The 24182-nt window shown below is 39.2% G+C and overlaps 1 protein-coding gene across 2 annotated transcripts; it reads left to right on the top strand.

The window, feature by feature from the left end:
* The first annotated feature begins 335 nt into the window (after positions 1 to 335).
* Positions 336 to 23257, top strand: MYB (MYB proto-oncogene, transcription factor). 2 transcript variants are annotated; one of them, XM_075864304.1, is made up of 16 exons: positions 391 to 428; positions 3505 to 3619; positions 6798 to 6869; positions 7135 to 7227; positions 7547 to 7767; positions 9606 to 9834; positions 11001 to 11069; positions 11489 to 11593; positions 12138 to 12380; positions 14392 to 14754; positions 15173 to 15318; positions 16183 to 16297; positions 16533 to 16658; positions 18332 to 18445; positions 18819 to 18926; positions 21855 to 23257. In XM_075864304.1, the coding sequence occupies exons 1-16, from the start codon at positions 406 to 408 to the stop codon at positions 21963 to 21965; spliced, it is 2253 nt and encodes a 750-aa protein (XP_075720419.1). In that variant the 5' UTR covers positions 391 to 405; the 3' UTR covers positions 21966 to 23257. The 2 variants fall into 2 exon arrangements, with proteins under 2 accessions (XP_075720417.1, XP_075720419.1); XM_075864302.1 differs by lacking the exon at positions 14392 to 14754 and having other exon boundaries at positions 336 to 428.
* The last annotated feature ends 925 nt before the right edge of the window (positions 23258 to 24182 follow it).

Genomic DNA, 24182 nt, shown 5'->3' with positions numbered 1-24182 from the left:
ACTTGTCACAAGTGACAGGACATGGGTTATAGCGTGACATTGTACTTGGTGTTATTTACTCTATACAGCGCCCACCTCTCAGAGCGGGGTTTATGCCTGAAAAGGCGCCTATACTTTGGCGCTACCCCCGCCTCTCCTCCCCGCTACTACCCTGCTACCCCTGAAGCAAAGGCGCCTGCGCAGGGCGCCAGATTTGGCGGGAGGGGGCGTGCCGAGTGCGCTTTTGTTTGAGGGAATCTCTGTTTTCTTTAGCCGTCTTTCATGTGAGGCTGTGCCCTCCCCCCGGCTACGCCCCGCCCTCTCCCCTCCTCTGTTACGCCTCCTGAGAAACTTTCATACAGCTCTACCCACTTGCAAGAAGTACATTCACCTTCTTGCTCACCCTCCCCTGACCTTGTTGTAAGGATGGCGAGGAGACCAAGGCACAGGTAAAATATATGAGAGAACCGCTCGTGTGGACTTATCCGCTGGCTGGACCTGACCTACTATAATACACTGATAATTCTTTCATTAAAAGTTGCTGAGAGGAAGCCTGCGAGAATGGAAATGCTAACAATGATATTGTCACGTAATGGACTGGTTCAGCGCTGTAGCGGGATGGCTGGCTGTGTCTATGGGTGACACTGACGTTTTATCTATGTGCTGTCACAGCCTGGTGGTGTAGGTGACTGTCATTCATAGTGTGTGCGGGGTATGTGTCAGACCCCATGCAGTATATGTCTATAATGACATTGTATGTAGCAGCTCAGGCAGGTCCATAGGACGTACATGTGATAGTGGATGTGGCGGCAGGTGCACGGGAGATGCCCAGCTCCACATGTCCTACGCGTGGGCTCTTATCTGCTCTGTCCCGGGAACACGTGGATACTGCAGGATGGATGCTTTTCGTTTCATTTCGGGCATCTGGCAGACTTTCCTGGATTGTATTAATACTGATCTGTGCCCGGGACGCAGGGTGATCGCCCCTGACAGGCAGCAGGGAGTGATGAATGGTGCTGATGTTCTGTTACAGTCGCGTTTCTTGGTAGTAGAGTGATCGGCAGTACCAGCAGAGGATCGCAGTGTCCCTGTGGTCCGGCGGTTCATGTGTAATAGACGCTAAATGCCTGTGACGCTTGTGTGTGTGTGTATATAGGGCTGTGTGCAGGATACAACATCCAGGAGGCATATTTAATACTGATCTATGCAGCACATGTCTGGGAAAGTAAATACGAAGTGATCTGACGTTGTTTCCCAGGATCATCTCTCAGATTAATAAAGTAGAAAATTGTTTCTAGACCGGGATCTGCTAAAATCTCACAACTCGTGGGTGAAGTGAGAAGAGTCTTAGAGAAGTGTCTATTCACCTAAACTTTATTTATACAGCACTAACTAATAATATTATTGATATAGTGATCATATAGTTAATCTGTTCACTGCTACTTATTTCTTTTAGTCTACAGTGGGTTTCCATCACACTTTACTGGCAGTCTCTTGCTTTTTAGGTTCTTGTCCTGCACATTCGCTGTTGTGGTTAAAGGCTGTTATCTGCCAGATACATGTGTGTTGGGGATTGATAGACACTTGGCATCATTTTTTACTTTATAATAGTAAATGTGCACTGTAATAGTGTATGACCATCTATATTTTTCCAATCTAAAGTACGTTGTTATATTGATCGTACATCATACAAGGACTTAAATACCCCGCAGGAGCTTTGTAGACTATCCACTTAGTAGGTTTTGTCTTGGCCTATTTGTAAAAGCGGCAAAAAAAAAAACAGCCCCCACCCATCTGCCCATATATCTTCCCCTTCACCTCCTTTAGACCATTGCATAACTGAGTTCCTTCCAAAGTTATAACTTACTGCTTACCTTACTCTAACCACACAGTGTGATGAAACTGGTCATTTTTATTAACCCACTACCTTCACCTTATGTTGGATGTCATGTAGAAACTGATCAAACAAGTCCAACTATCTGCAAGCTGTATCTCCACAAATGTCAGCTCTTCATCAATGTGCTCTATCAAGGCAGATGATCATCTCTCGCTCTCATCAGGCAGTTTCATTTGACATCATCTCTTTCCATCTGGTGTAAAACACTCAATCTATGCTACACGAGGGCACATTTGAAAGACAAAGTTTACTCTTTGAGACTGTCTGTTGTACCAGCATCTTCTAGTCACTTAAAGCCAGGCTGTTTTATGTTCTTATATTTGCAGCATCTTTATAAGAGAATACATAGCCAGTGATTGTGAGAACATGAGCATTCTCCTTTCCCTATGGGGAAATCCCTTAGTCACAAACTATGCTGCATGGTAATTCTACAGTAGAAGGTCTTGTGTTGGAGAGGGGCTGAAATAGATCTGGTCACTGCTTTAGAAGTCTAGATGAACCTTGGTGTGTCAGATGCAGAATGCGCGATTGACTTTTAACTTGGTTGCTCAGCAGTGCTCTTGTAAAACTGTCTTTGTCTTCCTTGGCCATGAACTGCAGGCGTGTTGGGTATTGTGTTTGTATACAAAACAATATGACGGCTGAGGCTCGATCAGAAAGTGTGTAGATTACTATTTTTCCCTGTTTACGTAAGAATGTCAGTAGATAAATATTTTATTGTTTTGACCTGTCCATATTTGTATTTTTGTGTTTATAAAACTTTTGATACTATATACTTTATGGCATTTCTCTTAAAGGGGTTTTACCATCAGGATATGAAATAAATGTCAGATAGATGTGTGTCCCACACCTATCTCTAGAACGGGGGGCCCCATAAACCCCATTCTTCCTTCCTGTGTTCCCGCTGCCACATGTGATTTCCAGCCATGTAAGTAGCAAACAGTGTAGCTCGGTAGAACAGGGTTTAGGGGGCCCCATTCTAGAGATGGGTGTGGGTCCCAGAGGTGGAACCCGCATCTATATGACATTTATGGCATATCCTATGGATATGCTATAAATGTCCCTAATGGGAAAACCCCTTTAAGGGGGCAATTGCATTTTCAAAAGCTTTACAATTGTTTTCCTGGCATAATGTATTACCAAGCTGACATATTTTCCCCAACAGAAGGTCAAACAAAAGCTTCTTCCTTCATTCTAGGGTTTTTAGTGAAAGTGAAGACAACGGTTTGGGCTGCTTCCAGACAGGCATAAATGTTTGAGTATTTCATAAAGCAGATAAAGAATCTTAGGACCTGCTTGTGTAAATGACACGTAATATCAGACTCTTTTACTATCCTTAGACGTTCAGGTTTATTTTGACTTTATTGGTGTAAAGGTTGCCAAATGTGCAATTTGCCACTTATCTGACAGCAGAAGCAGGTCTGAACATGTAGAGCATTGAACAGTCTGCCAGGCCTTATTCTTGTATCTGTGGATACCAAAAACAGTAGAACCTGTTCATAGTATCAGTGCACTGGAATAGCGTGCAAAATCTACTTGATGGACATCCTTGTCCTTTTCTATGTTATTGTGATTTTGTAATGTGAGAGAGATTGACTTTTTTTCTTATGTCTTAATTTTTTTTACAGTGTATACAGCTCAGACGAAGAAGAGGATGACCTTGAAATGTATGAGCATGATTATGACGGCCTGCTCACCAAAGGAAAACGCCACTTGGGTAAAACACGATGGACTCGTGAAGAGGTACAACTGAACCGGAATAGCTGCAACACTCTTTTAACAGATTTACTAAGCAAAAAGGGGGCTTGGCTAAGAGTAGTCTTAAAATATGCCTATATTTGGCGCAAAATATTCCAAAAGGTGGCTTAAAGAGGCTCTGTCACCAGATTTTCAAACCCCTATCTCGTATTGCAGCAGATCGGCGCTGCAATGTAGATAGCAGTAACGTGTTTTTTTTTTCAAAAACAAGCATTTTTGGCCAAGTTATGAGCATTTTTATATTTATGCAAATGAGCCTTTCTTAAGTACAACTGGGCGTGTTTAAAGTTAAGTCCAACTGGGCGTGTATTGTGTGTGTACATCTGGGTGTGTTTACTTGTTTTACTAGCTGGGCGTTGTGAATAGAAGTGTATGATGCTGACGAATCAGCATCATCCACTTCTCTTCGTTAACACCCAGCTTCTGGCAGTGCACAGACACACAGCGGTGTTCTAGCGAGATCACGCTGTGACGTCACTTCCTGCCCCAGGTCCTGCATCGTGTCGGACGAGCGAGGACACATCGGCACCAGGCGACAGAGGCTACAGTTGATTCTGCAGCAGCATCGGCGTTTGCAGGTAAGTCGATGTAGCCTCTGTCGCCTGGTGCCGATGTGTCCTCGCTCGTCCGACACGATGCAGATGTACACACACAATTTTAAACACGCCCAGTTGTACTTAAAGGAACAGTGTCATGGCAAATAATTTTTTTATATGTTAAAGATGTTAGTGCTGTAATAAAAACGTTTATATTCATTTGTGTGTTTGTGTTTTACTGTTTCTTATTTTTACACTTTTTCTTCCCTATGGGGGCTGCCATTTTTTGTTCCATTTCTGTGTGTGTCGATTAACGACACACACAGACATGGAGTACGGCAGCCACAGTCCCATAGGGACTGTGAACGGCTCCCGTCCCATTCACGTCCGTGTACGGCGTCTGTGTGGGAACTGCGCATGCGCCGCTCCCACACAGTCCTATTCGAAATTGGCGCCGTCCGGCGCCATTTTCCTGTGGACCGGAAGTCGCGGCCGGACTGTAATATTACTACTTCCGGTCGCGGCTTCCGGACTTGTGCACATGGAACAGCGGCAGCAAAGGGAGCGGACGGGCCGGAGGGAGCCGCGGCGGCAGGAGCAGGTAAGCGATTTCAATGTATGTTAGTGTTTGTGTGTGTTTACTACTGTATGTAAACCTACTACACTGTGGGTTACCTCAAAAAATGGCGACACACAGTGTAGGAGGTTAAACCTTTCAAACCCCTCGTTTATCCCGGCACTAGCCAGGATAAAGGAGGGGGGGATGCTGAGAGCTCGCGAGAGCTTTTAACCCAATGTTGCAATGCTGCAATTTTGGGAACTAGCTCCATCTAGTGACCAAAAATGGGTAGTATTATAAATTTGAAAAAATTTATAATATTTCCTGACTCGCGAAAAAAATAAAAAAAATTTGAACAATGTTTAATCACCCACACACTAAATGTTTAAATTTTAAAAAAAAAACATGTTTTTCGGGCGACACCATGCCTTTAAGAAAGGCTCATTTGCATAAATATAAAAATGGTCATAACTTGGCCAAAAATGCTCGTTTTTGAAAAAAAAAACACGTTACTGCTATCTACATTGCAGCGCCGATCTGCTGCAATACGAGATAGGGGTTTGAAAATCTGGTGACAGAGCCTCTTTAAGGAAGAGAAAAGTGTCTAACATATCTAGTGAGACGTGCCATATTTATCACACAGTGGGGAATTATATTAAGACTGGCGTGGCAAACGTTAGTCTTAGACTAATATACGTTGGTGGCAAATATATGAAAAGGTGCACACCTTTTAATATATTTGGCGGTCCCTGCAACAAAAATGCAAATCTACGCCTGCTATGAGCAGGTAGAGATTTGCGCCATAACTTACACCAGTTTCTGGCTTAATTTATGATAAATCTATTATTTCGGTGGAGGCCCCGCCCCTTTTTCCTCACCACGTTTGGAAAGTGGTATGAAAAGTAAACTGTTGTAAATATTAGCACAACTATGGCGTGCACCAAAATTTGTGTAAATCTGTTGATATATTTCCCCCAGTGTGCTCCACTGTAATAAATTTGGTGCAGTTTCTGCTTGTCTTGTCTAGTTTTATACTGTCTAAGTTTAAGACTATATTCATAAATCTCCCCCATTGTTTCCTACGTGATATCTTTAGTACAGAGTGATTTCTTTCGGAAATATAACTCATTGAGTATCAATCTGGCATCCAGGTTCTAGTTTTGTTGTAATGTGGTTGCTTAGAGAGTGAAAGGGAGTGACCTGTTTCTTCATGTCAACTGGCAACTAATCAATTATTCTGTAAGCTTATTTCATGTAATGATATCTTAAGATATGTAAGATTTAAATCCTTGTCAATTATTAGAAGCTGGGTTTAACCCATGCCGCACTTGTGCACATTGTTAGCCATGTTTCCTCATAGACCTAATCATTTATTCTTTAAAGGGATTCTGTCACCAGCAAATTGCCCTATAAAAGGAGCAGCATAGTAAGATGGCGGTAGCCTCACCTGAATATAATGCTGTTTTCCTTTTTCAGATGCGTGGCTCCGTTGCAGAAATATAAGTTTATTCATAATATGCAAATTAGCATTTTGGCGCATTGAGGGTGTCATCCGTTGCTCAATACAGCGCTACGTTCTCTCCCCAGTCCGTCCCTCCCTCCCTTCCTTCTCCGATTGACAGGGCCACTGAAGTTTCATGGGTCGACTCGGCTCTTGCGCCGATTACGTCACACTAATGTGACGTAATCGGTGCATGCGCAGTAGAACTGTCTTGACCCGTAAAACCTCAGTGGCCCTGTCAATCAGAGAAGGAAGGGAGGGACGGACTGGGGAGAGAACGTAGAGCTGTATGGAGCAACGGTGACGACCTCATTGCTCATTTGCATATTACAGATAAACGTATATTTCTGCAACAGAGCCACACATCTGAAAAAGGAAAACAGCATTATATTCAGGTGAGGCTACCGCCATCTTACTATGCTGCTACTTTTATAGGGCAGTTTCTGGTGACAGAATCCCTTTAAATTGTATAAGTACAACATAAGTACTAAAGTCTTACAATATTTTATTCAAAGTGTGCAAATGAAATGTTTGTACCAGTTACTTACATTTTCCTTATTTTTTCAGGATGAGAAGCTCAAGAAACTAGTGGAACAGAATGGAACAGAGGACTGGAAAGTTATAGCTAGTTTTCTTCCTGTAAGTCCTATTATTTTTCTGTTTGTGTTCTATTTTTCTGTGTCCTGTATGAGTTATGTATGAGTTATATACGGGTGGTTTTAGTGATCAGACAACTATTATCTGTAAGCATTAACGCCAAATTCACACAGGGTATCTTTTGGTTAAATATTTACTACGCTAGATGAAAAATTTAAAGTGGGAAAACATTATAAACTACTTTGTAAAAATAAATATTGTAAAATTGAAATCTTTTTTTTATTTTCTTTAAAAAATAAAAATAAAGAACCGGACAGATGTTCAATGCCAACATAGATGGCAGAAAGTATTAAATCCTGAACTTATTAAAGGACCATGGACTAAGGAAGAAGATCAAAGAGTAAGTCTTTAGCCTATTCTAGCCTTCTGTATTGTGTCCATCACACCAATCCTTTCCTTTTTATGTTGGTTTCAATATTTTCTAGTTAAAATATGCACTATTATGAAATATAACATCATATTAAGTAGAAGTAATGTTTTAAAAATTAATACCTAATAAAGCTTTTAAAAAATCTGTTCTGGGCCTAGATACTAGGTAACTTTATTATGCACAAAATGTTTGTGTGGTATGGTGCATTTCTAGAGCTTTTTATAAGGCATTTCTTATTAGTTGAAGTGTAACCTTGCGGGTGATCAGATTATTTTTTTTTTTTTTTAAGGTTATTGAACTCGTACAAAAGTATGGCCCCAAACGCTGGTCCATCATAGCAAAGCACTTGAAAGGAAGAATTGGCAAGCAGTGCAGAGAGAGGTGGCACAATCATCTTAATCCTGAAGTGAAGAAGACCTCTTGGACAGAAGAAGAGGACAGAATAATATATGACGCTCACAAACGTCTGGGAAATAGATGGGCTGAAATCGCAAAGCTTCTGCCTGGGAGGTAATGTAACATACACTTCTGTAAGCATTAAAAATCAATTAGTAGATGTTTTCCAGACTGCCCAGATTGAAAAAAAGTAGAATTGCCTGACAAATTGGGGTCAGTTTAAATAAACCATGAGCCCTGAACAAAAACATTACTAAAAAGAGTCATTGTTGCCGGAACCAAACTTTTTTTAAAATTTTTTGGACAGATTTGGAAATGAAAGTAGCGATATGATTGGTTGTTGTGATCAACAACTTTTTTTTTTTTCGATCTGTTTATATACATGAGGCCCACAGTCACTAACATTGTCGTTTGGTGCTGGTAGTTTGGGATGCCAAAACAATATTGCCCTCCACTTCTCACCAATTTTTATTCTAATGCATTCAGTAATATGCCTATTTCTTTATAGAAATTATTTTTAGGTGTCTCTTAATTATTAAAGGGAACCTGTCACCAGCACTTCACTTATTGAACTCGACTCACCCCTCACAGGACATTACTGTCAAAAGTTCAATCCTAAACTCCTTCTCCGACCGTAAATAACAGTCTGCAAACGTTTTGCGGCTTTTATGGTAATAATCCGGCAGTCTCGTTCGTTCCTCTTTTTATGCCCGTCCACCGCCGATAACTTGCCCGCCCTTAATGTCAAAATCTCGTCTGAGATAGCGCGCATGCAGCCGTCATATATGGTCCGATACCCTTCCCTGCTTCGTTCGGGCCTCAAATCTAGTTACTGCGAATACGCCGCTATGGTGTCCGATTGTGTGCACGCATTAGAACAGGACATCGATGAACAATCGTAGAATTTTGTGTGTGCTGGGGGAGGCGAGGTGCTGGCAATCAAAAGTAAGGAGGCGGGGTTAACTCTGAAAGGCTTGAGGAATGAAAATATGACTCTTTTCAAACCAAGATATTACTTTTTTTTTAATGCTCATTAGCATACGGCACAGCAACTCTAAAAAACTGAAAACTAAACGTACACAGAGCCTACTTTGAAGATATTTATAGGCTACATAAAAATGATTTTTCACCCACTTCCACCAGGTATTGCTGGTTTAATAGGTGAAAAGCTGGTTACAGGTTCCCTTTTAAGGTGTAAACACAGTCACTGCAATTCAATACAATGTCTGATTACTTTTAAGAATGTTGAATTTCCTAAAGCTAAGCTCACTCTTAAAGAGACTCTGTCACCAGATTATAAGTGCCCTATCTCCTAGATAATGTGATTGGCGCTGTAATGTAGATAACAGCGGTTTTAATTTTGAAAAACAATCATTTTTGAGCAAGTTATGAGCAATTTTAGAATTATTCTAATTAGTTTCTTAATGCCCAACTGGGCGTTTTTTAAAATTTGACCAAGATGGCGTTGTAAAGAGAAGTGTATGACGCTGACCAATCAGCGTCATACGCTTCTCTCCATTCATGTTGATTTGTACTCAGCACAGCATGATTCGCTGTTCTGTCACATACACCCACAGTAACTTTACTGAAGTGTCTTGAGAGTGAATAGACATCGCCTCCGGCCAGGACACGATTTCTATTCACACACCCGACACTTCGGTAAAGTTTGTGTCGGAATTAATCACAGCACAGCATGATCTCTGGGCGTTAAGAAACTAATTAGAATAAATCTAAATTTGCTCATAACTTGCTCAAAAATGATCGTTTTTCAAAATTAAAACTGCTGTTCTCTACATTCCAGCGCCGATCAGATTATGTAGGAGATAGGGCACTTATAATCTGGTGACAGAGCCTCTTTAATATTGTCTAGAAGTAACCTGTTCAACTTTTAGTTTGGTCCTCATGTACACTATTATGACTTTAGCTTTTATACACGTAATTTTTTTGTGTAGAACGGATAATGCTATAAAGAACCACTGGAATTCTACTATGCGACGCAAGGTCGAACAGGAAGGTTATCTGCAGGAATCAGCCAAAGCCAACCTGTCTTCTGCAGCTACAAACTTCTCAAAAACCAACCACTTGTTAGGCTTCACCACTCACAACCCACCTTCGCACATCTCTCAAAGCAGCAATGCTCCAGTGAACAACTTCTACTACCATTTGACTGAGCCACAGAATGTAAGTATCTTTTGTGTAGGAATAGCTGTATAAAGCAACTCTTTATAGAGTGAATGTGGGTATAGCCATCCCTATTTAAAAGAGGATATAATGTTGAGTGATGGATTACAGTATTGTTATATACCTTCTTTTTACTATGTATATTTGTTGACTTATGCTAACTGTTGACTTTTATTTCTTCAAAATTCAATTAAAAAAAATTTAAACTTTAAGGCAAAACAATTTATATATTTCAAGTTTTTAATAAAGTGTCTTCAGAATACAATTTCTGCTACCAAAATATTTTTTTTCTAGCAAAATTTGACATTCGAATGTATACAGAAGCTATTTTTCCACATTAAACTTCAATAAGGACAGGCAATGAAAATCCAGCTCAGAGTAAGGCTGGGTTCACACGACCTATTTTCAGGCGTAAACGAGGCGTATTATGCCTCGTTTTAGGTCTGAAAATAGGGCTACAATACGTCGGCAAACATCTGCCCATTCATTTGAATGGGTTTGCCGACGTATTGTGCAGACGACCTGTCATTTACGCGTAGTCGTTTGACAGCTGTCAAACGACGACGCGTAAAATGACTGCCTCGGCAAAGAAGTGCAGGACACTTCTTTGCAACGTAATTTGAGCCGTTCTTCATTGAAGTCAATGAAGAGCAGCTCAAAATATACGAGCGTCAAAGACGCCTCGCATAATGCGAGGCGGAGCTTTTACGTCTGAAACGAGGCAGCTGTTTTCTCCTGAAAACAGTCTGTCTTTTCAGACGTAAAAGCCACTTCTCGTGTGCACATACCCTAATAGTTACGTTGACCGCACCTCTCCATCAGAATAATAAAGGCTCTTTCAAGATTCTGGGGCATAATCCCAACTACTTTAAATATTTAAAATGCATAATGCAAACAATTATGCAAACCATTCATTTTAACATATAGTCAAGCCTTTATCTTTCGATTAACATATACTTTACGGAAAGAACATAAACTGCATAATAGCAATGGCATTTATTTTCTATCCCCCCCCCCCCCCCCCCTATAAAAATTTTATACACTGGACAAGACCTAAATTAAAAAGACCGATAACAATCCAAAAGAAATGATGAAATTACTTATACAAACCAGAGTAAAAATATGTGTGAAAGTCCTAAATACATTTTCATTGTATTGATTTGCAGGCACCTTATCCTGTTGCATTACATGTTAATATAGTCAATGTCCCTCAACAAGCGACTGCAGTTGTTCAGGTATTTATTTATTTTTATTGTTTTCTATCCGTATAACAATTTGATAATTTTATGTATTTCATAAATGCATAAATTTATAATTAAAAGAAGTTACTTCGTCTGCATATATTTTTAAATGCGATCAAGAATGGGGCTTATGGAATAGATCAGGCTGTATTATGTCTCTGCTTAGGAACTCCTTACAAGAGTTAATTTATGGTGCAGAGAAAGTCAGGAAAAGAGGAAGCAATGACTAGGCAAGAATGGTGGACTCAGTACTATTAGAAGTGTTTTAGCACAATTTTCAGATCTGGATAAAATATTTTGTTATAAAAGTCATTATGTTTGTTGATTGAACACCTAACTAGTGGTTATTTGTTATACAGCTGAATCAGTATAACATTTTCCTGACTTGTACTCGAATCGTTCCCTTATTTTAGAGACACTATAATGATGAGGATCCAGAAAAAGAAAAGAGGATAAAAGAGCTAGAACTATTACTGATGTCAACTGAGCATGAACTAAAGGGACATCATTCGATACCGGTAAGACAAATGTTATTAAATGACTTGTAAACTTTCATTTGTTTAGATCATCTTACTAAAATGACTACTTTGTTCTCTACTCGCTTCAGAGTGCAAGGTTTTCTTTTACCACTAACCATTTAAACCCTATATTTGAATAGACATGTCCGTGGCTTACATATTGATACTAAAGTAAGGATTGGCTGAATTCAATATTTGAGGCATAACTTTATAGCATTATTTCATTATAAATGTTATTCGTTTTTGAATTGTTTAAGCTTTAAATGCTTGTTATTTTTTACACATAATCTTTCCACTTCAATAAAGTTGCAATATAAAATAGTAATTGCAAGATGACACAACATATAGCAACATGTCAGGCACAGCACTACATTGATGAAAGGAAACATCTTGACAACTGTTTCAGAAGTGTTCGTTCTTTGAATGATGCAACTGCTTTTATCGGGACTCTAGCTGTGTGTTAGACACCTTGAGCAATTTCATTTTAAGTTCCTTATTTTTGCTATATTTTTCAATTTTCAAACTTTTTTTTTTTACAAAACAGAATCATCCAGAAGAATATCCTGTATGGCACAGTACAACTATTGCTGACAACTCTAGGCCTCATGGGGATAGCGCTCCTGTGTCTTGCCTCGGTGAGCCGCATAACTGTACACCTTCCCCTCCAATGGACCATGGTTGCCTTCCTGAAGAAAGTGCTTCCCCGGCCAGATGCTTTGGTGTTAATTTGTTAATACAGATGAAAAACTTGCCTGAATACACAGAAACTCTTCAGCTAATTGATTCTGTAAGTAGCACACGAGGCTTTACCTATGTGGTGTGATATAACAGCTTGAGCATGCTTTAGTGTCTACACTGAAAGGCATTACCTCATAGCATTAGTGACATAAACAGATTTTGCCCCAATACATTGGTTTACTATCAGTTTTCATTTTAAAAAGCATGAGTGATTTTAGACACAAATTATCAATTAATATACACTTTTCCATAAAATGACATGTACACTGTGCACAGCGCATCCAATTACAAACTGTAGATACTAATAGTATAGGATCAGAATAGATATTTGTACTGCAGGAAGACAACCCTGTACAAATAATTGCAGAACTCATTCAAAGTAATCCCCATAAAGTGGGTATTGTTCATGCCTGATATAACAAGGGACTTTTAGTCTATTGCACCATAACCCACATTTACGAATATGTGGGGTATGGTGCGATATAGTTTTCTTAGGTATTTACCGTATTTTTCGGACTATAAGACGCCGTTTTTAGCTAGAATAAATCTTGCTAAAAAGCCCCTGCATCTCATAGTCGGCAGTCAGGGGACCCAGCAGTGCTGGGCCCCCTGACCGCTCCTTACTTAACCCCTTCCCGACCCATCATGGGGAGGGGATGATGTATGGAGCGGGCTCACGTTCTGAGCCCGCTCCATACACTGCAGGTGTCCGCTTCTGACACGCTGCACTAACTGCTAGGAACAGCGATGGCGCTGTTTGTTATTGGCCGTTTAACTAGTTAAATGCCGCGGTCAATAGCGACCGCGGCATTTATATAGGTTTTCCCATAAATGTCAGATAGATGCGTGTCCCACCTCTGGGACCCGCATAAATCTCTAGAACGGGGCCCCCTAGACCCCATTCTACCTTACCCGGCTCCGCTGTCTTCTGGCCACTTGCTGCTTACATGGTCGATTTATGGAAACAGCGTAACTCGCTAAGCTATGCAGTTTCTGTAACTCCCATAGAACTGAATAGTACTTACGGAAACAGCGTAGCATGCTACACTGCTTCTGTAACTGCCATTCACTACTATGGGAGTTACGGAAACAGTGTAGCTCAGCGAGTTACGCTGTTTCAGTAACTCATCCATGTATTGTACCAGCTATATAATGGTCGCTGGTTCAAGTCCCCTAGGGGAACTAATAAAATGGGTAAAAAAAAAAAAGTTAGATACATTTTTATGAGTGTAAAAAAAAATATAAACGTTAAAAAAATAAAAAAACCTTTTCCCATTTCCCCCAAGCACAATAAAAATAAAAAATTGGTATCGCTGCATCTGTAAAAGTCTGAAACTATTACAATATAGCATTATTTGACTCACACAGTAAACGGTGTAAAAAAAATTAAAACCCCTGAATCGTTGTCTTTTGGTCAGCATAGCGCTAAAAAGAATTAAATAAAAAGTGATAAAAAAATAAGCCCTCACACCACTCAAATGATGGAAAAATAGAAGTTATGGCTCTCAGAATGTGGTGAAACTGAACAAATTATTTTTTTAAACCAATAGTTTTTTCTTTGTAAAAGAAGTAAAATATGACATTTTTTCCTATTTTCTGTTGTCTAAAACCTGGGTGCGTCCTATAGTCCGAAAAATACGGTACTTTTCTTTAAATTCTGTAAATTGGTATGTCTTGACATGCTACTATATGTGTACTTGGCATATTTTATACTGTTTTATCAATTAAAATGCTTGTCTGTCTTTTTCAAGCTTAACAAGTCTGCATGTGCTTCTTTGGTTTCAAAGTGTATTAAGCCTTATATTCTGTGGCACCACACACAGTTCCTCTTTCCATTACAGTGAGGTATCGCAACCATAAAGATTCTAAAAATGTGATTATGGTACTGAAAGTATACCCAGTCCTTCTACTGAAAGAGAGGTCATCTGTTTGTTATGTACCCACCTCTTTACAGATTGGGAAGTCGTGATAAATAGAACTGTACCTAAAATGTTTTTGGACTGTTTGAGGTGGCACCATACAGAATGTTAAACATTTCGTGCCTCCTACATTGTTTTCAGGATTCTTCATCATGGGATGAAGCCAACAGTTTTGAAACCAATGAGCAAGGAGATTCCTCACCCAGCAAATCTCCCTCATCTCAAGACTCAGAGCCTTCAGAGGGCATGGGCAGCCTGTGCAGCCCAAGGAATGCACCTGATACAAACTTAAGCAAAAGTATGTTGTATCCGGGTTCGCTCATATCTCCCAACTCCCCAAATTCCCTAAAAAGTACCTCATCTCCGCTGATCGTCTTGTGCAAAAAGAAAGGGCGTCTGAACTGCTTAGCCAGTGGAGACAGAAGTCCCTTAAACCTGGCTGACATCCTCAGTTCTACACCAAAGCTGTCCCCTATCAAAAGCCTGCCCTTCTCTCCCTCTCAGGTAGATTAAGACTTCTGAAAAGTTCTCACTAATTCTAAACAGTTACCACGGAGAATTAACAATATAGAAACTAATTGTTTGGAAACAATGACTAATTCCTCTCACCCTCGTTGATTTCACATAATGGTCAAAACTTTACCAGCATCTCTTTAACTGGCATTTAGTTTTTCACTTGGGAGGGGGGTCAATTTGTGGCAATGGTGTTGGTGCTTTTAGTCTTTGCTTCTGCCTTTGATTTATTTGGTGATGGTATTCTATAACATTTTTGTTAACTGCTTGATTTCTTTCTCTTTTTTTTTTAACACTGTAACCCTCTTGCTGATGTCTTATTGCTTGTTTGTGTGAACATATATTCATTTTCTCTATACCTTTTATTTAACCTGTATGAAAGATTAACCAGTTTGCCTCTTATTTCCAGTTTTTAAACACTGCAGCAGCACATGACCATTTGGGTATGGAGCACCCAAGCCTGACCTCTACTCCAATTTGTGCCTCTCATAAAGCTACTATATTAACACCTTTTCATCGGGACCACATGCCACGTGTTCAAAAAGAAAATACCATGTAAGTTATTCCTGCTTCGTTGATTCATATTCTATACCTTTTTAACGTACTGTATTATCTTTTGTAAGCCCTGATCTGGTTAGAGCTATGGACAACTTTGCATCCTTTTTTTTTTTTTTTAATTGCATCTATTATGTGATTTAAAAAACAAAACAACACAGTTCTTTAATTAGTTTTAATGAAAAATTCGCAACCGTTTTGCTTCTGCAGCTTGCATATATTTTAATACATTGTAAGCTGCTGGGTGCCGTTCACTATCAATTTTGTCCGATAAGCTCACTCTTGGCTCATTGGCTCAGTCCACCCGTTCCCGTCTTCTCCTGAACTCTCATCCAAGCAGAATTCTAATCAGATATACTTTGATTTGATCAGAATTCAGCTTAAATGAGCCTTCGGAAGATTGCTGGCGCTGGAGACCAAGCCGACAGGGAGATCGTCTGACGGAAGTGATGGTGAACGGCACTCAGCAGCTTGCAGTGTGTTGTATGTACATACAAGCTGCAAAAACAAGACGATTGAGAACTTTTTATTAAAACCAATTACAGAAATGTTTTTTATCACACAATAGATTGAATGTAATTAGAAAAATAAATGCAAATGTGTCCCTAGCCTTTTGAGCATGTTTAATCAAATATTAATATAACTTCCATCTCCGATTGTATGTGTGTATATATATATATATAGAAACAAACCAACCAAAGTGTGTATATATGTGTGTGTGTGTGTGTGTGTGTGTGTGTGTGTGTATATATATATATATGTGTGTGTATATATATATCATACTTTGGTTGTTTGTTTGTCTGTTTGTACTTCTATCAGTTTGGTTAATTCATTCAAATTGCATTTATTTCTTGTTTTTTAAAGCCTTAGAACTCCAGCTATAAAAAGGTCAATTTTGGACAGCTCCCCGAGAACTCCTACACCTTTTAAAAATGCATTAGCAGCTCAAGAATTCAAGTATGGACCGCTTAAACTTTCGGTATGTTGATATGTAAGTTTTGGCTAATTTAAGGAAGTAGGCAGGAAGGGGCATATTTTTTTGGTGTAATTGCATTGTTTTAGCAAACCCCCCTGCCACTTCTCTGAAAAAAACATTTTATGTGTTGGAAACAAAGAGGGTGACAAAAGCTCTGACACTTTTTTTTTTTATGCAATAAACGTAAATCTGCACCAATGTGTTTAATAATCTAACATTTTTGACCTTGTATTTTTAGCATCACACCCCTTCACATCTAGCAGACGACCTGCAGGAAGTAATCAAGCAGGAGGCTGATGAGTCTGGCATTGTACCCGAGTTCCAAGAAATGGAAGAACCTCTGTTAAAGAAAATTAAGCAAGAGGTAAGCAAACACGAAGCTTCTGAGGTATTTTATTTTGCATGGGAGCACTGAACTCACTAAAATGAAAAAATAAGGATGATGAACATCGCTGTGATATCTTGTGTTACAAATTATACAACATGTCAATTTGTACTGACGATATGTGATTTAAGTAATAAACTAACAGCAGTAATCAGACTTGGAACACACGGATAGAAATCTGACATTGTTCCGTCTGCCACAGAAGTTCTTTTTTGGAAGAAAGCACTGTGCTTATGAGAGTGATGAGAGAAGTTTTTTTTTTTCATGTGTGACCAACAGAAGCTGTATGTTTATCATGTATAAAATGTTATAGATTTTAAAGAATATATTTTTGTAACAAATGAACAAAAGCTCTGCATCTAATGATAAACCCTAGTAATCCCTAGTGTTTGAAGAGTGTCCCTATTTATCTTATGTGACAATGTACTACTACATGCAGTTTTTGCTATAGTCACTGCTTGAAAATGTTCCTAGTACTTACAGATTATAGGAAGTTCTGTTAAATAAAACAACAAAAAACAGCAGCATGCTTCGAAAACCATGTAGGCTAAGGCTGGGTTCACACGACCATGTTACGTCCGTAATGTACGGAACGTATTTTGGCCGGAAGACCCGGACCGAACACAGTGCAGGGAGCCGGGCTCCTAGCATCATAGTGATGTACGACGCTAGGAGTCACTGCCTCTGCGTGGAACTACTGTCCCGTACTGTAATCATGATTACAGTACGGGACAGTTGTCCTGCAGAGAGGCAGGGACTCCTAGCATCGTACATCACTATGATGCAAGGAGCCCGGCTCCCTGCACTGTGTTCGGTCCGGGTCTTCCGGCCCAAATACGTTCCGTACATTACGGACGTAACATGGTCGTGTGAACCCAGCCTTAGACCACATTGCCATCGGTGTTCTGTAAACAAAGTAAAGATGGTGGGTGAGCAGCAGGCCGTGGTGGTCAATGCAGGCAGTATATTAATGGCTAGTATATTACAAACAATTTTATTTTCCTATTGCCAGTAAAGTTAAGGTATTTATCAATAGACTTGCAAAACTCATTTAATTTCCACAACATGCCCTAATATGTGTGGATTTTTTCAGGTGCATGTGAATGGGGTGAGAGAAGCCCCATTCACTTGCATTGTGTGTACTTTTTATGTACAGAAAATTCCACACCACCACAATGACTATGTACTTTATTGGAACAATTTATTTTGTTTAGATTATATAACCTTGTTATTCAAGACTAAAATAGAATTCCAAAACATACATTTTATGAATTAAAGCTGTGTTCACATCAGCGTTGTCTTTCCGTTGAGGGGTTCCGTTGGAGCTTTCAGTCGGGGGGACCCCTCAACGGAAAGGCAAACTGAAACCATAGCTTCCGTTTGCATCACCATTGATCCCAATGGTGACGGATACTTTGCTAATAGTTTCCGTTTGTCACTGTTGTGAAAAAGTTACGTTTTTTTACGGAATCAATTGCGCATTCGACTGCACTATTGATTCCATAAAAAACACGGGGGAACCCCTCAACGGAAATTCAAACGCTGATGTGAACAGGCCCTTACAAATACATTGTTATGAATTACTGAGTTTACCATAATAGCATTTCAGCTGTTTACAACTTTTTAGTTTATTTCTTTTTTGCTGTTGACAGGTGGAGTCACCATCACCAACTCATAAGACTAGCCAGTTGTTCTCCAGTCTGTGGGAACAAGAGCACCTGACAGCCCAGTTGTTCACACAGCAGAATGTTCTGGAAGATATACCAGTAAGTATTTAACATGATACTATACAATAAAGTGGTAATCATTACATATCTTACTACTAAGCATGAACTTTGTCTATGAATTAACAAATACAGATTTCTAATCAGATGCAGTTTTTTGTAGTCTCTATTTCGTACATAGTATTGTACTTCTCTGCTGCTCTTATAAAATGTCTGATTGAGAAGCAAAAGACTGTGAAAGTCGTAAAGTTTTCTGCTGGTACAGGAACAGGTTTCTGTACTGTATATTTCTCATTAGTTACAGAAATTATATTCAAACGCTTTAGCTGTGACGCCTTTTTAAAAATGTATAATATGGAAAATCCTGTCAATGCTACATTCACGATTAGTAAATTCTTAATTGCCTTTGTTTCAGAATCTTCTTACTAGTTCATCGTTAATAAAACCTATGTCTGATAAAGAAGACCATAGGGTGAAATATTTTACAGTACCTAGGAATAGATCATTGACAAGCCCATTACAGGTAATTGATTCCTATCATCTTTAGTTAGTATTACTGTTAGGGTATGTTCACACGAGGGCGTCCGTTACGGCTGAAATTACGGGGATGTTTCAGCCTGAAAACATCCCCGTAATTTCAGCCGTACCGGCATGTGCAGGCGCTTGAACGCCGCGTCAATTACGGCCGTAATTAGCGCTGCTATTCATTGGAGTCAATGAATAACGGCTCCAATTACGGCCAAAGAAGTGACAGGTCACTTCTTTGACGCGGGCGTCTATTTACGCGCCGTCATTTGACAGCGGCGCGTAAATATACGCCTCGTGTGAACAGACAAACGTCTGCCCATTGCTTTCAATGGGCAGATGTTTGTCAGCGCTATTGAGGCGCTATTTTCAGACGTAATTCGGGGCAAAAACGCCCGAATTACGTCCGTAAATAGGCCGTGTGAACATACCCTTATCTGGTAGTTCTTCACGTGGCTGTATCATAACAGACTCTATCCGCATTCTATACGTAGAATATGAGCTGCTGTAAGGCCATGTTCAGACGTGGCGGAATTTTTCCGCTGCAAATGTTGGTGCAGATTCGGGGCAATTACGCAACGAATCTGCAGCAACATTTGCATATTTGACAGGTAATTCAGACGTTGCAGATATCACAGCGGACTTGCCACAGATTCCAGTTTTTGCATTGCAAAGGCTGAAATGTGAAATCCGCAGTGAAATTACTCTTCTTCTTTGCAACATAATGAGCCTGCTGCGGAGGGAAAATTCTGCACCGCAGCCTAAATTCTGCACAGTTATTTTCCGCAACGTCTGAACTAAGTTTCCTAAAAATGTATAGAAACAAATGTAAAAAACGGCTGCTGCAGAATTCCACTGCGGACTGTCCGCAGTGGAATTCAACAGCAATTCCGCCACATCTGAATGTGCCCTAAATGTCACCTGTACTCTGCTAACAGCAGCTGCTGGGTTATCATTGGGATTACCCTGCTTGTAATAGAAGCAATTCCAATAATATCATTATATTATGGAATTGTTGATAATTAATATGTTATTCATGTCTTTCTTAAATGTAGATCTATAGGCATTTTGTTAATTTGCTTGTTGCAATCACACAAAGCCCGGCACTTTAATTGAAGTGTTTGTTTTTTAATAAAGAAATCATTAATTTTCAGAAAAAAGTGAACAAAGCTTTAAACAGATTTTATAAATTGTCTAACCACAAATATAATAAGTAACATACTCACATTTATGATTAAAAACAAAAATTTTCTCAGGGAGTTAGTTTTTCTACACTTACTATGTCAATTGAATAAATCATAAGGGGGATATTTACACTTGATTATCTGTTACATGGCAGAACAAGATGCATTCACATTTTCTTGTTACACACTGTTAAAGTGGTTCATTTAATGATCATATGAAGGACTATAATAGTTGAAACATACAGTCTGTAAATCATTAAGTGGTGGAATACATGTACATATAGTTTAAAGAGGATTAATCGGAATGTGGTTGTTTCTGCAGCAGACACGTGGATTTCTGCAAGTTCCATTCCATTAATTTGAATGGAACTGATTTTCAGTCGCAGAAATTTCTGAAGCAAAATTTGCCGCGTGTGAATACACCCTAAAGGTTTTGCTCAACTTTCTCTAAAGAAAGATCTTAAAGTGAATGTCACACATATAAAGGGAACCTGTCACATTGAACTCTCTGTCCCCAGCGGCATGCCAGGTGGAGCTGAGCAGGTGTGTGTGTGTGTGTGTGTGTGTGTGTGTGTGTGTGTTTGTATGTGTGTGTATATATATATATATATATATATATATATGCGGAGGAATCTTCCAGCTCACCGGTTTCAGCGTTCGATCCTAGGTTGCGCACGGTTCTTAATTGTGGCTTACGGACAAAGAGAAAACTCTTGATCCAGCGCTTGGATCAAAAGTTTTCTTTGTCAGATGTATATAAAGTTTTGTGCCAAAAGATTCAGGATAACCTTTTAATTTGTTGATTTAAATCACTACTCCCTGTGAACTAATGGGTCCAGTGGGTGGTCTCAACCATTGATTGTCAGCCTTTCTTGTATAAGTGTGCACACAGAAACCGGTTCCAATCACTGAGTAGGACCACCTACTGGACTCCTAAAGGGGTTTTCCCATAATCCTCTTATCGCTTATCCACAGAATAGGTTATAAATGTCTGATCTGTAGGGGTCCGACTCCTGGGACCCCCACCGATCCCAAGAATGGGTGGTCCCGAGTGCCCTGTATGCGCAGGCACCACTCCATTTACTTTCTTTGGGGCTGCCATAGGTGTGCATCAGTGGTAAATGATGATTATGGGAAAAACCCTTTAACGCCACAGGGATTATGGATTTAAATCCATAAATTGAAGATAATCATAAATATTTTGGCACAAAACTGTATATCAATCTGCTCCACTCCTCTTGCTCTGTAACATGCTGCTGGCAGATCAGAATGCATGTTCAGCGTGGCCGGTTCCCTTTAACTTCATGTTGTTTTTAGATCGAACAATGTGTGCTGATTAGTTTCTTTATATATCTTTATTGGGGTCAGTTTTCCACTTTCCTGATACAGAGCTCCAAATCCCCTGCAAAAAACATTGAGTTCAATTATAAAATTCAGTCTTCCTGCACCCACCACTAGGGGGAGCTTATACTCTTACTGCATACTGTTTATACATTCAACTCAATAATAAAACAATAAGCCCCTAAGGTTTTTGCAGATATGAGATGTACACAGTGACCTAATATAAAATAATTTTCTTTTAAACTGCAAAGAAAATAATGCTGTAATGTAGCTTATTTATTCATAATTAGATTGTGATCACAACAATAGATCCACATCAGTGAACAGGAATAAATATGAATTGTAAATGACCACAATGTTATTCTATCCTCGTAGTAAATATATATATTTTCTCTCAACAGCAATTCAGCAATGCATGGGAAGCAATGTCTTGTGGCAAAACAGAGGAGCAGAAGATGTATTCAGAAATGTATCAGAAATGCATGAAAAACGTATCTACACTTGTCATGTGATGACAATGGGGTCTGAACAAGCATTATCATAGAAACACTTCATATTAAATTGGGATTTTGTTGGGAAATTCCTCTACATGAAGCTTTGGGAATGTTATTTGGGAGATTTTTGTTGTGGTACAACAGTTGGGAGAAGCACCAAGTGCATTTTGTTCTAGTCACTGAGCAAATTGTTGGATTTTCATTATGCCAACAAAGAATGTTGGAGGATGCATATTTCCACATACATAAAGTGACATTTCTGCCTAAATAATTTAGGTATTGCGCTGTTATTTAGTGTATTTTACACAATATTTGAACATGTTTAGAAGAACAAACTTAATACCAGTATTGTTTATAGATGACATTTTCTGGCATATTATAAAGAGGAACTCTACAAGTTTCTATCTGATTACCACTGGACAAAGTCTACTGATACAGAAGAGTAGCAAGCATTACTACAATTATCAATATTTATCACACATGCAAAAGGGAGTAATTATTGTTAACGTCCATAACTGTACATATTTTTTTTATCAACAATTTGTAAAAATATATTTGTCTGCTTTTTTTTTTAATTTTTTTTTAATGTTTTTTAATATATACACACTTAGCTTGCTTTAAATGGCTACTGACTGGAAATATTTTTTTTAAATATAAAAGCAAACTATATTTTTATTTACTAATTTAATTTTTTATCAATTGCCAAGATTCTCTGTGTGTGTGTGTGTGTGTGTGTGTGTGTGTGTGTGTGTGAGAGAGAGTATGTGTGTATATGTATGTGTATATATATATATATATATATATATATATATATATAATATTTTACCCCTTACCCTGCTGCTATGACTGTAGCATGTAGGCATGCTAGCCTTGTGGGAAAATTATTGGAATATGTAAAAAACACAGTGCTCTAACGTCTGCTCTATTATGCACTAGCATTTCATAAAATTTTGTGTGTCTTAGAAACCATTTTGTACTTTTGCTAGGTTTAAAAAAAAAAAAAAAAAAGTACTGGGAGATTGTTTTGAAAATTGCACCTTCAGTTATTTGGGAGAAGACTGCATTTTATGTGTTGTTTTTTTTTAATTATCCTTTCATCTGTCTGTTTTTTTTTATAAATTCTGTTATATAGACTTTTATTTCCCACCATGTTCTATTGTTCTGTACAGTAACTGCCTTTTATCTGGACTTGTTCAGGAAAGCACCGTATTGTTAGTTTTTTATTGTTTGTAAACTTTTAAATCTGCTGCCTTAAATGATGTGGTGCAGCATACCTGCACTTATTTTGTACTGCCTTTGTAAAAAAAAAATAAAAAACTAGTGTTTTCTATCTTGCATACCCATGTCTTTTATTATGTATAAAACATGGGCAGGGTTGTTTACCTCTGGAGAATGCATCAAATCTGGGGCTTTCATTTAGGCAAATACAAGTAAAATGTTAGCTAAATCATCAAAGGTCAACATTAAGATAAAAGCGACATGCGCAATGGACTCTACTAACCAAACACAGAACGGTACCAATTTACCCCTTCGCCTATGACACTACCCCTGGAGAAACATTCGCTGGACAGGAAGCCTGATATAAAAATGTACGCACCTCTCCACATAACCAGTCAGGTTTCCTGTCTTCCGGATGGGATTGTCCTGTTGGAAAGACACTTCTCTCCGGTTTGCAGACCCCCATAGTAGGTTCTTACCTATTCTCCCCAGGGGTGCTCTGAAAGTCGAAGTCTCCTCGGGAGCAACCTCTGGGGGCAGTTACTCCCTCCTTTTCCAGCCACCACTTCCCTCTTTGGAGATCTCCTCTGGAGGGAGAGCGGTTCTCTACAGTGTCTGAGCCGTAGGGCCTCCCCAGCCAATCCAGTTCCTATTTAGGCTTAAAGAACGTGGAGCTACTTCCTCTGCTGCTTCCTTCCGTGATGGAAACACCAGGAGAAGCAGCAGGATTCGTTGACCGCTCGGATGCCATGAGATCTTCCAGTCCGGTACTTGAAAGTGGATAAGACAATGAACGTTGAGCCCTTTTCTTGTACACTATGTTTAGGCCAGAATGGGCCCCAGGAAGAAATTGGATAAAACCCGCAATAAAGAATGTGCTGTTTGTAAGTTAGTAAGTAGCTTCCTACAATAAAAGACTGTCAGAATGGTTTTGATAAAATTATCACTGAATAATCTACAAGACTGAGATCCAGCATAAAATATATCACAAGGGCTGAAGTTAGGAATTCCCTTAAG

This window comes from Rhinoderma darwinii, chromosome 4 (assembly GCF_050947455.1).
Source record: "Rhinoderma darwinii isolate aRhiDar2 chromosome 4, aRhiDar2.hap1, whole genome shotgun sequence".
NCBI classification, from domain to species: Eukaryota; Metazoa; Chordata; class Amphibia; order Anura; family Rhinodermatidae; genus Rhinoderma; species Rhinoderma darwinii.
This window is presented reverse-complemented; position numbering and strand designations above follow the sequence as displayed.